This window comes from Sylvia atricapilla, chromosome 3 (genome assembly GCF_009819655.1).
Source record: "Sylvia atricapilla isolate bSylAtr1 chromosome 3, bSylAtr1.pri, whole genome shotgun sequence".
NCBI lineage: Eukaryota > Metazoa > Chordata > Aves > Passeriformes > Sylviidae > Sylvia > Sylvia atricapilla.
In genome coordinates, this window is record NC_089142.1 from 32,376,758 (window position 1) to 32,391,382 (window position 14,625).

The 14,625-nt window shown below is 36.1% G+C and overlaps 1 protein-coding gene across 1 annotated transcript in view; it reads right to left on the minus strand.

The window, feature by feature from the left end:
- PHIP (pleckstrin homology domain interacting protein) overlaps nucleotides 1–14,625 on the minus strand; it is a 107,014-nt gene that overhangs the window by 35,486 nt on the left and 56,903 nt on the right. Inside the window, exons 17-20 of the mRNA XM_066315049.1 lie at nucleotides 12,213–12,438; nucleotides 9,145–9,282; nucleotides 7,912–8,095; nucleotides 7,123–7,246 (exon numbers count right to left, since the gene is read on the minus strand). Coding sequence (XP_066171146.1) covers nucleotides 7,123–7,246; nucleotides 7,912–8,095; nucleotides 9,145–9,282; nucleotides 12,213–12,438 — 672 coding nt within the window. The remainder of the gene's footprint in view (nucleotides 1–7,122; nucleotides 7,247–7,911; nucleotides 8,096–9,144; nucleotides 9,283–12,212; nucleotides 12,439–14,625) is intronic.

A 14,625-nucleotide genomic window follows, 5' to 3' on the forward strand; every position in this document is an offset into this window, starting at 1 on the left:
TATAATGCAAACACTTGCTCTCAACACCAAGTGTGCAATCTTGTGTTAGTCTCCAATCACTGGGAAAAAACTGAAGAGTTATGACCCAAATTGCTAGGGTTTTGTGCTATGGGCGGGGGGGGGGGGGGGGGGGGGGGCAGGGCGGCAATTACAGTTGAACTTCATCCTAGCTCAGATCCAACAAACTAATTTCTGGGCACATTTCTAGGCACCACAAAAAGACGTACACTTCCCCAGTGTTATCTCCTTCTGCAGCAAAGAAAACCTTGCATAGTTGAAAAAAAAAAATGTTCCAGAGATGAAGAAAGCAGAACTGGAACAAAACAAAGAAAGGCACTAATATTTTGACAGTCTTCTAGTAAAACAGACTGCTTATACCTATATTTCCTGATTTTCTTTCTTTTGTTGGAAAATCTTTTCTATCATGTATGATAAAAGCTGGTTCATGAGGTTAAATTTCCTTGAGGAAAATAACTCCCACTTTTTATAGTAAAAACTGCATTAAAACACGATTAATCAACAGCAGCTAAGATGTAGTTTTCCTTAGCCACAACAATCATCAACAAAGTGCAGAAGTCTGGTAACTAGTTTCTCTCCCACACTCCCTGTTAGAAGATATACACCTTCTGCAAGCACGACTGTAAAGTAAGCCAGCACACCAATCTGTACAGCTGTGTTGCAGTTTTCATCAAAGCACAGAGGACCGACACAAAGTGCTCTATGCTCTTTTCAGTAAATACTGTGCTTCTGTTCTGTCTAGCTGGGCAAGTTATCACTGATAGCACAGCTACCAGTCACATTTCTAATGGGATTGCTCAGCAATCAACATTTTAACATTGCCCGAGACTTTTCAGACCTGGGGCACTTGTTCCTCCTTTTGGATTCAAACTGGCAGCACACACCAGATCTCCTCAGGCTGTTCTGACCTCACCCAGAACAGCTCCAAGACAGCCCTAAGCCCAATTGCGCAGCCCATCACACAGCCTTCAGTCCTTCAGCCTTCTGGGGCTGCTCAGTTCTCATCAAGCTCTCATGATTCATTACTGAAGCAAAGAAGTCACAAAAGCCAGTGTTATAGTAACTTGTTTCTGCTTCTGAATGATGACTTTTTCACCATGACACACACTAGAGAAAGCAGGGACAACAGAATTGAAACACATAACCCCAATGAAACAAATCAGTCAAGTATCTGTTACAATAAGTGGGACATATTTTGCAGAAGCTACGTTAGAGCTTTACTGCAATGTTCATGTCTTCTCTCTAGAAGCTAAAATCCTAAAACCTTATCTCCCTGTTTCTCTTCAGACATGAAGTTTCCCACAGTTATCACAAATACAGATTTTCCCATATCAAATAGAACTACAGATGCTTGGAAAACTGAAGCACTTTAGTTTTGAAAAGAGCTCTTTTCTTTTGGAAGTCCAAAGCTTGAATGGAAGAAAAGCAACACCCCAGCCCCAATCGCTCCTTCATGGAAAAATGTAATACCACTGTATAAATATTGAGTCACAGTGATGCTGATGGGTAACAGACTGTTTTGGGAAAGATACAATGCCAAAACAAGAACAGAAAAAACCCCAGGAACACAAAATCACAAGTACTTATCCATGAGTAACAGAACAACAGAATGAAGTTGGAAAAGATCTCTAGATGTCACCCTGCCTTGAAATCCACTGCTTAAGCAGGGATGAGAAAAGGAGCCATAGGTATACAATTGCCTCATCTTGCAAAAAAAACCCCCGTGTTTTAACATCATTCCTATTCAACTTAGCTTTTCAAAATTTGAAGAGAAGCTGTAAGGCAGAACTTTATTTATTTGGGAGAGGGTTGGAGTTGAGTGTGAATGTCTGACTATAAAGTACTATAATATTTTTTCTGACAAAATGTAATTACCACCAGCATGTTCAACTATAACTGAGGAAACACAGCCAATGCCTTCTCTCCCTCAATACATAACCTAAAGAAAGAGCTTGAAATTGTACTCTCAACTCTAATGGTAGGCAGGGAAACAAAGCCAAGATAACCTGTGATTTGAGGTTAAATCATCACTTTCTCTCTCAACACTTTGATGAACAGTCATACATGCTGACAGGTACCTTGTACCTTGTCCAAGGCTTCCAGTCAGGATCAGAGCACATCTATTGATACACCAGAAATTAGAGCTCCTGTCAGAATGGCTTTTCTATGAAATAAAAATTATGGCAATTTCCTGTATTTCAGAGGGATGCTGGACACTGCTGGGAGGGTCTTGGTAACATTATTTGTGAGAGACAGAGTGGAAAGTCAGTGGGGTTCTGACAACTCAGACCACACTGCCTGCCATGGTCCTTATGACTCTGACAGCACTGGGAAGCACAGCTTTGTGGCAGTCTCATGCAGGGCTGAAGCAATTTTGGGAAGCTTGGGCTATGGCAATTTCATGGAATTTCTCTAACCAGCAGCATCTATTTTTTAATATGGAAATGATTACTCCTTCCTTAAGCCAACAGGAATTAACTTCTACTCAAAAGTTCATTGGGGCAAGGCACAAGCATATGTCCAATATCAGAACCCAAAGATGAAACAGGTCTTGCCTGGCATTTCCTCTTTGGCTAAAGAGCACCCTTTCACAGTCTCCTCAAGTCTGAATCAGTGTCTATAATTACTTAGCTTTTACTCTTACCACATCAAATGCATGTAAAAAATTAGTACGAACTGTTTCAAAAGCAGTGAAGATAACAGACACTACGTGCTAGACTGGAGTTTTAGATTTTTTTTCATCTTAACATCTTGATGATTTAATTGGAAGTATTGTTTAAACAACATATAAGTAGAAAAACTTATTTCTGTGGAACACAAATAAGCCACTTCCAGCAGAACAAAGCACACGTTTCTCCTCTCTGGGTTCTGTCAGTTTACAATACAGCCACCTGCACTCACTACAGCAAGAGCCTATGCCTACTTCTGTCCATCCATAACAACGTCCCATGTTAATTTATTGAAATTTTGGCATTACATTTTCACTTAATAATAATGTGAAATATTTTCATTTTTGTCACATTTTACTAGGACACACATCACATCAACCTTCTAGTGTACAGGAATTTCACACTCTTAAATATTTGTCAAAATGCTCTAATCCCAGCAGTTTAATAAACTAATCCTCTTAATTATTTAGACTGAGAGTATTTACCTAAGCATGTTATTTATCTCAACTTTCATCTGCTCCTGAAAACAAGTAATTAGTAAACAGTTCCATTTTGAAGATGCAAAAGTTCCATTCTATCCTCCTTCATTAAGGTATTGGGGTTCAAGTTTTTTCTGTTTGCTTTTTAAAGTTTTTTTTGGTTTTTTTTTGGTTGTTTAATAATAGAAAAATCCCTACTCCTCACCAATGACTTTGAAAGTCAAACCAAATTCATCATTCAGCCTGCAGTCAATGATACTGAATACTATTTACTAAAGACTATTCAGGTCAAAATATCCCAGTTTTCAGTTTCTCCCCCACAACTATATTAGTCCCTTAAGCAATTGTATACAAACACTTTTCCATATAACCTGGGTCAAAGAAACGTGGGCTTTCAGTAGCAGAACACTTCTGTGACTTCCACTTAAATTGCAGATATTGTTACAGAAGAAAGACTGAGATATAATTCTGTACTACTTTTAACACATCCTACAATGACCCTGGATTAAAAATTAGCAGTAAGACTTCATAAGACTTTGTAAAAATTAGCAGTAAGACAATTACAACTGCTCTGTGTTCTTCGTTATTGACCTACACTTTAGTTTGCAACCCAAAATGTTAATAAGGATTATCCCTGCCCATCTTTTCATTTTACTTCTGTATTTTTGACTTCTTTCAGTTACAAGGGAAGAAGGGAACACAAGAAAATACAATTTTATCATCATTATATGAACAGACCTGATAAATTTCTAAAGTTGATATAAAAAGCAGTATTTCCTACTGGTATGAATACAACTGAATTTTCCTATGAAGACAATGTTTTAAATGCAAGCCTTGTTTCACTCTGCTCCCAGAGAAGCTGACAGTACTATATAGTGAGACATTTTCTGGAACTCTTGATGCTGTAGTTCTTGGGTCTAGAGATTACTGGAAGAGAATGTCTTACCCTGTATTTTGTTGGAGGTATTCCCCATCTCCTTTAGATCATAAATTCTCTCATTAAACCTGTAAGAATTCACTATGTAGTAAGGACTATAGTCTTGCAACAGTATCATAATATAACTTACAAGGAATCAGTACAAAACCTATTGGATGTTCTCAAGGAAAAGGATAATTTAAACTGTTCTTTCCAGTTCTGTCTTCAACCTAACACAGTTTGTATTTAAAGTCATGCTGTTACTGGAAAGAACAGCAACAAAAGAGCAACTGTAATGAAGTTATTAATTTCTTTTTAAAACAACCCTAAAAATATTGCACAACAGCTGTTGGATTGCAGTCAATCCTGCTTCTCTTCCCAGGTGTTTATCTTAATATATTGTGAACACTACAGAAGATGACAATTCCAATTCACTATTCCTGTTGCTCAGACACTCCTGAGCAGAAGGGTTGCTCATGTTAACCATAAGCAATGACAAAAATGATGAAAATCTGAGCAGTTAATTTAATTGTGATACTCAATCACTCAAGATCAAACACCTTTTTCTTCTTGAAACGTGCTTATTTAAGCCCATGGGATATCCACTTATTTCTGAATCCCTCTGAAATTTTACTCAAGAGACTTGAATTAGTGTACATCTCAGCAGTCTGAGTCCTCCAAAAAGAGATGTATTTAATGAAGAATCAGCTATTGAAGAATACAACCTTTTTATTCCAAGATGCCATAAAAAAGAATTCAGTAGAGTTTAGGAAGGCTTCAAGTGTTCTGGAAGTATTACTAAGTATATCAGTAATTTTTACATAGAAAATTTGCTGACATACTCCAATGAAAAGACCATGATTGCCTGGGGTTTTTTGTTATTTCCGCAGAAGAAAGGTGAAAAGTGACTAAAGGATTTACCAAGTTCTCTCCCTCACATTGTGAGAATGCAGAATCCAGATCACAGAACCTGCCAGGTGTAAATATATGAAACGGTAATTTCTAAGTAGGAGTTGCTCTGAATTATTTCAAGGACATAAATATCAGCAATGAAAATATGGGGCTCAAAAGATTCAGTGCTACTGTTACAGTTTGGAGACTAAAAAAAATTTTTAAACGGGATTTTTAAAAACATTTGCTTTCTTTGTTTCAAAGATAATATAGAAGTAATTGCAAAAACCCAAATGCTGGACCAGCTAGCCTATTCTGGTAAACTTTCATGTTTTAGTGATATTTTAGAAAAAAACTGTAACCCAATTAAAAATTTAATGGTAATCTGGTATGAATTCACATTATCAGGTAGTATCTTTTGACTAGGCTGTAGTAAAAGACAAGGAAAATAAAAAAGAAACCCTTGAGCAGTGCAACTGTTTAATTAAACTAAAAGTGTATAATTCACCACCAAAATACATGCCCTCAAGACAGGAGAAAACTTTGTTAAAATCTGAATTTGTCAGGCCCATTTTAAATTACTCCCAAAAGAAAAAAAAGAGTTAAAAAGACTTCTGATGTCCTGGTATTTCACTAATGAGTCTTGTCATGTGACATAAAGCTTCCCCCTCAATGTACAAAACCTGGAGACAAACGTGAACAAATTTTTTTTCAGTGTATCTTGGGAAAACACTCAATGTTGGTGACTACAGAACTGACAAGAGTGCATAAGTACCATTTTTAAGATAGCAATGCACTCAAATTTTAATATAAGAAAAAAATTTGAAGGAAGAAGAAAGAAATTTAATAAAGAAATTTAAAGTTAAATTACTGTGGGGACTCTGGGTAGGGGAGCCTTCACATCACTTCTTTTGGAATCTTTACTTTGGTTGAGTATGATAAAGTAGCAAAACAATACTCAATTTTTACATCAAATATAAACTTTCTAATCTCAAACTTACTCTACTACATATAAAATTAGTTCATCGTCATTAAAAATTACAGAATGACTACAAAGCATCTGGAATTTACTTATTTTCAGATTGCTTTTAATTTCAGTTCCTTTCTTCACAAGAAAGCAAAGCAATAAACAGCACAGGCATTACGTATGGTACTCTAATGGCTAGGAGCTGCAGTCATTTTCCTACTTGTTCTTTCTATTTCATTTACTTCTTTTTCTCCTTAGATCCCATAAGTGATTTTTACTTTTTAATTGTAATTGCTCCCATTTGCAGGTGTTCCTGAAGGCTGCATTTTACAAGCTTTTGATTGAGGGTGAAAAGAGTCTTCTCTATATTAAGGATATTATAAAACCCAAAGCATGGCTTCTCCTTTACCGTTGCTAGAATTTAGTTCCTTTATTACAAAAACATAATTGGTTCAGCTAGAAAAGCATAAATAAGCATGTAGAACTCACAGTTAAAACTAATTTTAAACAAAGAAGACATAAAACCTTTCTGTTTGTATAGAATATATATCCTTCAACTTTGTTAACCAGCAAAATATGTAAGATAAGAATTCCTTTGCAAGTTATGTTAAAAAAAAACAAGTCACTTATGACATTTTAATTCTTAATACAACTAATTTCCTTCTACTTAATCTATCCTGTTCTCTTTTTTTCTCAAAATGTACTCCCAGCTCTAGCAAAAAGCATGACTTAGATATATTTCATAACGGCCCACAATATGATTTCTAGGGTACCATGAGAGCAAATACCCAACTCTCTATTTGGAGATGTGTTTAATGCGTTGAAATTAAGAACTGTGACTTGAGCTTTAATAGAACCTTTCCACAGAATGGTACGTCAAACAGACAACAGCAGCAGGGTGTATTGATTAACAGTGACAGACTCCCTACAGCAAATCATGTCCCTAAGACCAGATTTGCAGGGATTTCCCCCCACTTCTGAAATCAATCCGTGTTGTTTATTATTAAGAACATACTAAAGCATCAGTACAGACAGGCTTCCTCATTCTGGGGAGGCAAACAAACTCCTGCACCCTGGTTTGTAAATTTAAAACTGAGAGGAGGAATGTAAATTTATGTGACCCAACTAATTCAATGAAATTTTATGCTTCATTCTGTGATAAGTTACAGGTGGACTGCTTACCTTAGAGAAAGTAGGCATTTTGTTTTCTCTTGGAATGTGACTCATTACATGTTTTCTTTTCTCTTCCGATCGATACACCCTTATTTCTTCTTCTCCCTTTGCTGTTCTCCATTCTTCCTGCCTACTGAAAAAAGAAAACTGAGATGTTAATTTTAAAAGACATTACTACAATGGGAAAATCTATTCCAAACCAAGGAATAGAGACATTCAACATCTATAACATTCTTTGAACAGCAGCTCTCTTCACAGTTAGCATATGGCTTTAAATTAGCTTTTTTCAAACAAAGTAAGGTTTTCATCTTATTCCATTAAACAGAGCAGTTTATGCTTGATTATGGCAAGTAGGTTTTTTGACTTACTGATTTAAGTACCAATCACAAGAGGTAATTACTGAAAAAATTAAAGTTCCAATTTGGAAACCAAAATTCATCTCAGGCACTTAATAGATTGGGTCAGTATTCCAGCCATAAAATTCCATATAATGACAGGAATTAAAACATGTAATCTTATGCTACAAGTCAGAAGATATTGAGGCAACTAGAGTCCATTACCTATACTAGTTCAATTACTGTGTCATTCATTAAATGAACAATTTTTATTCCCAATCCTTCTGGAATTCCAAGATTTTCCAAGTGATACACAAATAAGTGATTTCAAACTGAAACTGACTTGAAAAGAAATTGGAGATAACAAAATAGAAAACAAATGACAATGCGAATGGCAATAGGAATTCCAAAACTGTTTCATTTAAATAAGCTCACCAAAGTAAAATTCTCTCTCTAAGTTTACCTGGCCACACCAGAAGACAGTTCAGGCACTACCACCCTGCGACTCCAAGCCACAAGGTCCCGCTCCGTGGCTATTTCACTTCTTGGTGCATTGCTGTGCATCTGACGCACACCTTCAATTTGTCCACTGCGCCTTAACCCTATATTTGGTGGGGAATGTACTTCTGAGGTAGAGCTTACAGACCCTAAAAAGTAAAAAAACAATGGTTCTTGATCTGAAATTCTTAGGGAAGCATTTGAGAAGAAAAATTAGGAATGCAATGGAAAAAAATAACTTTACTTGACCTGTTACTTAGAAATAAATCATATTAACTGAGTGTAAGTATTTCAGCAGTCTCTACAGTCAACACAATACAGCACAAACAGATACTGGGCCGCAGCACTCTGTTTAAAAATTCACATTGAAAAGAAGCAGATGTACCAAAAATCTGAAGTGAAGCAAATGTTTGCTTCTTTAAAAACACCTTTGAAAGCATTTATGCAAAGCTGACTATTGCTACTGCTCTCTAGATCTGTGTTACAGAACAGTGACCTATCTCACTGAATCAGTGTGCTCCTTAAACAGTCTACCTTCAAAAAAAAGAAAGCCTCAACACTGGAAACCAGGAATCAAGTTGTAAAATTTACAGACAAAGCCCTGAAATGGTAAAGAGTTTAAAAATAACCAAACCCACCCAAAACAAAACCACACATACATGCAAGAGCCTTTAAACACCTACACAATAGAGAGAGAAATTTATCAACATTTTTCCATATCCTCATGCACACAAGCTAATGCTGCCTACTCTAGTAGATTGCTAACCATAATTTTTTAGTTGTTGAAAACTACTCTGTAGTCTAGTGCAAGACACTGAAACATGGAACAACTTTGCATTGAAATAAGTAGTTCCTTCCACTTTTCTTCCTCCCGTGTCTTTATTTGAAAGAAGTCAGATTTCAAACAACTAGATGATCAATTCCAGATTAAACAGCAGGGTCATTACTTCTAAGGGAACACAGCTGCTGCAAATCCCTGAGTGAGGAGACAATAACAAAGATAAATGTGTAATATTAAGAACTCCAAAGTTTTGCAAAAGGCAAAAAACCCCATGGGAACCAGAAATACTATTTTCTACAGCTCCTTTCCATATACCTCCTTTCTACTTGTTCAACAAAATGCACAGATCACGAACAAGATAAAGGGATTTATGTTTTCCACCTCCCAGCCTCAGCACCCATCCCCCAGTGAATCTACCTCTGCTTATCCGGCTGGTGCTACTGGTTCCTGCCTCCCCAGAACGTCTCTGGTCCTGCTCTTGCTGGAGTCTTTGAATCATGCTATCCAATGGACTAATTTCTTGATTTACTTGCTGACTAAGAACTTGATTCAATCCTGTGAAGTAAAATATACAGGAGAACAAGATACAAATGTAAATTTTTAGGAAATTATTGTTACAGATAGCCCATTTAATTTTTAACTTTGAAACAAGTACAGTAAATTATCATACATGTAACTATGGGCTAATGCTTATTTTTCTAACTGCCATTTCTTAAAACAGGACAACTTCTTTTCTTAATATGTTTGAGAACATTATTATTTTCTGGAGCAAGGTCAAGATGACCACATTTCACTTCTAACAAAAGGTTAAATTTGATCAAGTGCCAGCAAGCCACAGAAGCTTAACACAACTGTTGTTTGTCAGTTCAGTCAATGCAAATTGTTCAAATGCAAGATTAGCCAGCCTCAAATACATTAAAAACCACTTTATAAGCTTCAATGAAAGAACTACATCAAGAAGGTCTAACTGAATTAGAAAATAATTATCTAAACTGTAGAACACCAAGCAGTTAAAATGTTTAATTGAGCTCTACATGGACATAATGACCACACAGATCACGTAATGGTAATTTTCTTTGGTATGTAAAACAACCAAGAAACCTCCTTTTGGGTAGGTCTTGTGGATAGAAGAGGGGAAACAGTTCCAAAAAAGTGATTACAAGGTGATAATACTGTTTCTGAGCAGCAAGTAAAATACACTGCACATAAGCATGAACACAAAACCTGGTTTTATACCTAAAATGATCACAAAAAACAGTTAGAGAGGTATAGAGAAAAAGACACGGGTTACAGTGCTGATTCAAAAACAAGTCAGACATCTCCACAGAGAATAGTGAGATGGTGGAGTGTAATGGTGGGAAGCTTTAGTCAAGAGAAAGAGAACTTGCAAAACTTTTAATGAGGAATAACAATGTTCAAAGAAACAAGATATAGAAATTATTTTTCAAGCATGATTCCAAAGAAGTATCACAGTATAAACTGCATTTTGTGAGATCAAAGACTAGACATTACAGTAATTGTGCTATGAAATAAAGAGCTTTGATTATGTGGCTGCACAGAAGCTGTTATCACTTAACAGTGTGCAGAAAAAAACATAAATATTTAAGATAGTGCTCTCAGGCTTTAAAGGTTATTGAAGTCAACTTCCCTAAAGCAGCAGAACCTTGGAATAATGGAATGAGCTCTGGTATAACCACAGATGGATGTTTTCTGACTCATGTAAGTGAGACAGATTAATTTGTCAATCTCATGAGCAGACACACTGTCTACTGAGAACAATGGGAAATACTACTAATAACCCAAGAATGGTCTTAAATAAGGAAACTGCTATCTAAACAAAATAAATGTTTTTATGTATGTAGCCTGTGAGACAATGCCTTAGCAAGAAACAGCAAGTGGTTTCTTTTTAAATGAAATAATAAAGACACTGGTGTATATTTGATTTTTACAAAGCATCTGGTTTAAAGGAGCTTCATCAAGGCAATAAATCAAGTATGACTATCTGAATTCCCCCTACTCTTAGAATTTCCTACAGAAAACTTAACAAGAAATAAATGGTCAGTGCTCTGAGTGAGATGCATCAATCCTACAACAAAGCTTCAGAAAGAAAAGGAACTTATTTAGTGGAAGAGAACATACAAAATATACAAACACTGTTTAGGTCTGCATACAACTGCATTGTTGCTATATTGTATAAAGGTAGAAAAAGGTCTTGTGTCTCTCCATCACCTGTCAATCTGGCAGATGTCTCTCTGCTATTACACAAAATCCTAAGGACATCATTCTCCTAAAGGCATTCATGTGTCATGCAGACAGACCACTAAATTTAATTTTGTTGGGTCTGTGTGCAGAGTCTGACTTGTTTCAAAATATATTGAAGAATGTGCCCAGGACATTTTCAAATTTGGAGAATTTCACAATGCAATGGATTCATACTTTAACAATGAACTAAAGTAGCATTCTTCCCTAAAAATCAAATTTTGTTTCAAAGGCACTAGCTAAGAGATTCACATTCACCAGGAAGGACGTTTTCCTTCTTACAGTTGCTTCTCAGGTAGCATTTCTTCCTGTAATTTTGGAGGAAATATGGAAATCCTCCACTAAAAATATTTAAATATTCACTGCCCTATAATGCTGAGATTTACAAATAAGGATAAAGAGATTTTTTAGTAAAAACACTCTCAGTTACCCTTCCTAGAATGTCTGACACACCACAGGCTTAAGTATCATGAACATATTAACTACAGTTTACAGGAACAGTTCTCACATATTTTCAAGAATATCCAAACAGTTAACAATGCTTATCTTGAAAACATTTAAAGCTAATTTCATCAGTCACTATTTACTTGTTCATGCTAACATCAAACTAGTGACATCTAACAAGTAGCCATTGTTGTTCCATCCCTACCCATGTGAAACACCTTTAGGCAGTTTCCAACAGCCAGCTATTGGCCCAATATATGCATGTTCTTCTCATGCGATGTGCATGAGAATAAAACTTTCAACAAATTTCCAAGATTTTGTATCTTTATCAAGTCTTCAGTCCTTTAACGAAATCACCAAAGCTTAAAATTAATGAATGTCTTCAACTACAGAGGAAGAGAATTTTGCTTCAGATGTCTTCTCATTTTTCCAGTCTTGTAGGTGTTACCTTTTTTAACTGATCTGTGGAGGATCAGTCTATCGCCTAGGTTTTCTAAAGCAGGATATCTTATCCCAAAGAGAACTGAGAGCTCACACAGCATTATACATTGCTCCAGTAATGAAATGAACTCTGAGCTAACTGGTGTTGTAGCATCAACTAGTGATTGATGACAATACTGTAAGTGAAATTGTCACAAACAATCAGTGCCAAAGACATTGTAATTCTTCCACACTACATGAACTACTATGCCCATAAATGAAGAAAAAGGACAAAGTGAAAGTGCAGAACAACTGAAGGTAACTAGATAGAGTACTGCTCAGTGTAGTGAAATTTTCCATACCTGAAGATGTCACTCCCATCTGAGGAATAAGCTGTTCCTCCCTGCAGTTCTCACGACCAGGAACTAGTCTTTGATACCTTGCAGGATGAGGGTTGCCATCCACATCAACCAAAAATGGGGGAGGCATAAGGTGTGGAGCCTGCTGTGTCTGTTCATCCAGGACAAAGTTGTTGGCATCACGGATAAGGGGCCGATAATCACTATGAAAGAACATCTGATCTGCTATCTGTAAACAAAGCCATTTTGCAATTTTTTAAAGAACCTATTACAAAAGCATACAGAAGAGAACTGCCAAAAGTATTTTTAACAGAGGTACCCATGGTCACTTTTGCAAAAACCAGGGCTATAAGCTGATGTGTTTATTTCAGTTTCCAGGGGAACATTTAATGACTCCATTATTATTTTCTTTCAAAGTACTCTTTTCTATATTACACTGCAAAGAGAATAATCCACATGTTTGAGGGTGGGAAGCATTTAAAGAATAGGGGAATGGGGTGATATTTAACTACTAGAAGACATCTGACAGCATTAATACAGCATTAATGTATTAGTTTATAAATTTTCTTCCATAGTCTGAATATATGAATAGATCTTCTGATAATAAAAAATTATGTCACAGACTTGAGATATGGTGCAGGCAGAAGACTAGGGAAAATATTTATTAGATCAGAATGTTGTCAAATATATTAACACCATCTATCTATCTATATATCCTTACTATAATGCTAGGTATTAGAAAAAGTTTAAGTCAATAAAATAAAGTCAAATAAAAATTTAATTTTTCACTAAGTTTTCTTTTTGATTTCTGTGCACCTTCTCCTAATTTATTATAGACGACTTTCCACAGACCCTCAAGACTGAAGAATTTTTTTTTTGTTCAAATAATTACAAAAAGATGCATGCTCATCCCTCACTGGCACATGTATCTCAGTATTGTGTAATAAGAAAAATATTGAAGCACAAGAAGAAAAGAAAAAGTGAACAGAAGAGAAGCTGATGCATATACTACACATCCCAAGCCCACCAACAGGCAAGCAAACTACGTGGCAGCTCATGTATTCAGTTGAACTACAAACAAGTGAAAATCGAATCATAAAATCATCATTCACACAAATTACAACTTCCAGTGCAGTATAAAACAATTAAAATATTGACTCAATGCATAGAGATCTCAAAAAAATCTTATCTTTTGAGCATGGAGAGAGGAATGCCCAAAGTTGTCATAGAACATGCTCTGATTTCTGGAGAGTATGCTCTATCATGACCAATCCAGAACACAGTTTCCAGTAACTTGTTATGTAGAAATCAGTAAGGCAGAGATTATAGCAGCTACTCAGAGGTCTGGTCTCTCAGTGAAAAATGTCTCCCATCCTGGAAGCAAGAAGGCCAGGAAATGAAGATGACAACAGGCCTTTGTCAACTACATCATCAGAAAGTGTACCCATATGAAATGAATTAAAAAAAGAACTGGAATAAATCATAAGAATTATGGGATCTAGACCTCACAAAAACGCAGAAAAATAACAACAGGAAGAAATTGGAAAGATACAAAGAAAGATGCAATGGCAAAGAATTCACTTCAGAGATTCAAAAGACTATTCTTACAAAACACATATGGACAAGGTGATATCCTACTGCAGTAAAAAGCTGACTGGATGAAATATTGCTGCCAGATTCTTTGCTAACAGAGGCTGAATGAGAAAGATAAAAATGCTTTCTTGTGTCTGACTGACAAAAATCAAGGTCTGATTACCACCTTTGTTTCTTCATCCCACAATAGCTCAATATGATAGAGACAGGCCCCCCAGGAGGACTTACAATGCCTCCAAAAAACATAATAGAACAGGCATCACTTACACCTAGTATAAATCTTCCTACTAAGTACTTCCCACACTGAGAAAAAAGACTTTCCAATGGCAAGGTCATACAATCTGTGAGTTTTATGTTGTGTCTTGGCTGTACAGTGTAGTCTGTCTGCATCCCAGGTTTTGCAAGCAAAGGGAAGACCTGGTACAAGATCACAAGGCACTTTGTTGCAATTACACTTCTGTGTACTCTATACTGCAATCAAGCATAATAGAGAGAGTAAATAACAATATTCTACTCCATAAGATAATGTGGCATTTCTTGGAGAACACAGGCTCAAGACAACTCTCAGGTAGAACATCCCTACTGGAAAAATCAGAACAATTAGACATTCCATCAGAAAACCAGCCAGAAGCACTAACAATGAGATTTGTTTATATATTATTAGAGGTTAAATTGATGACAATAAAATGACATCACATCACCATTTGCATATGAGTCTACTATTCATATAACTTCACAAACCAAGCTTGGGAGTAAGCACAAAAGCTTTCCAAAAGTCTGAGCTCTAGACAGATTCTCCTCCAATCACACATTCCAAATGCTC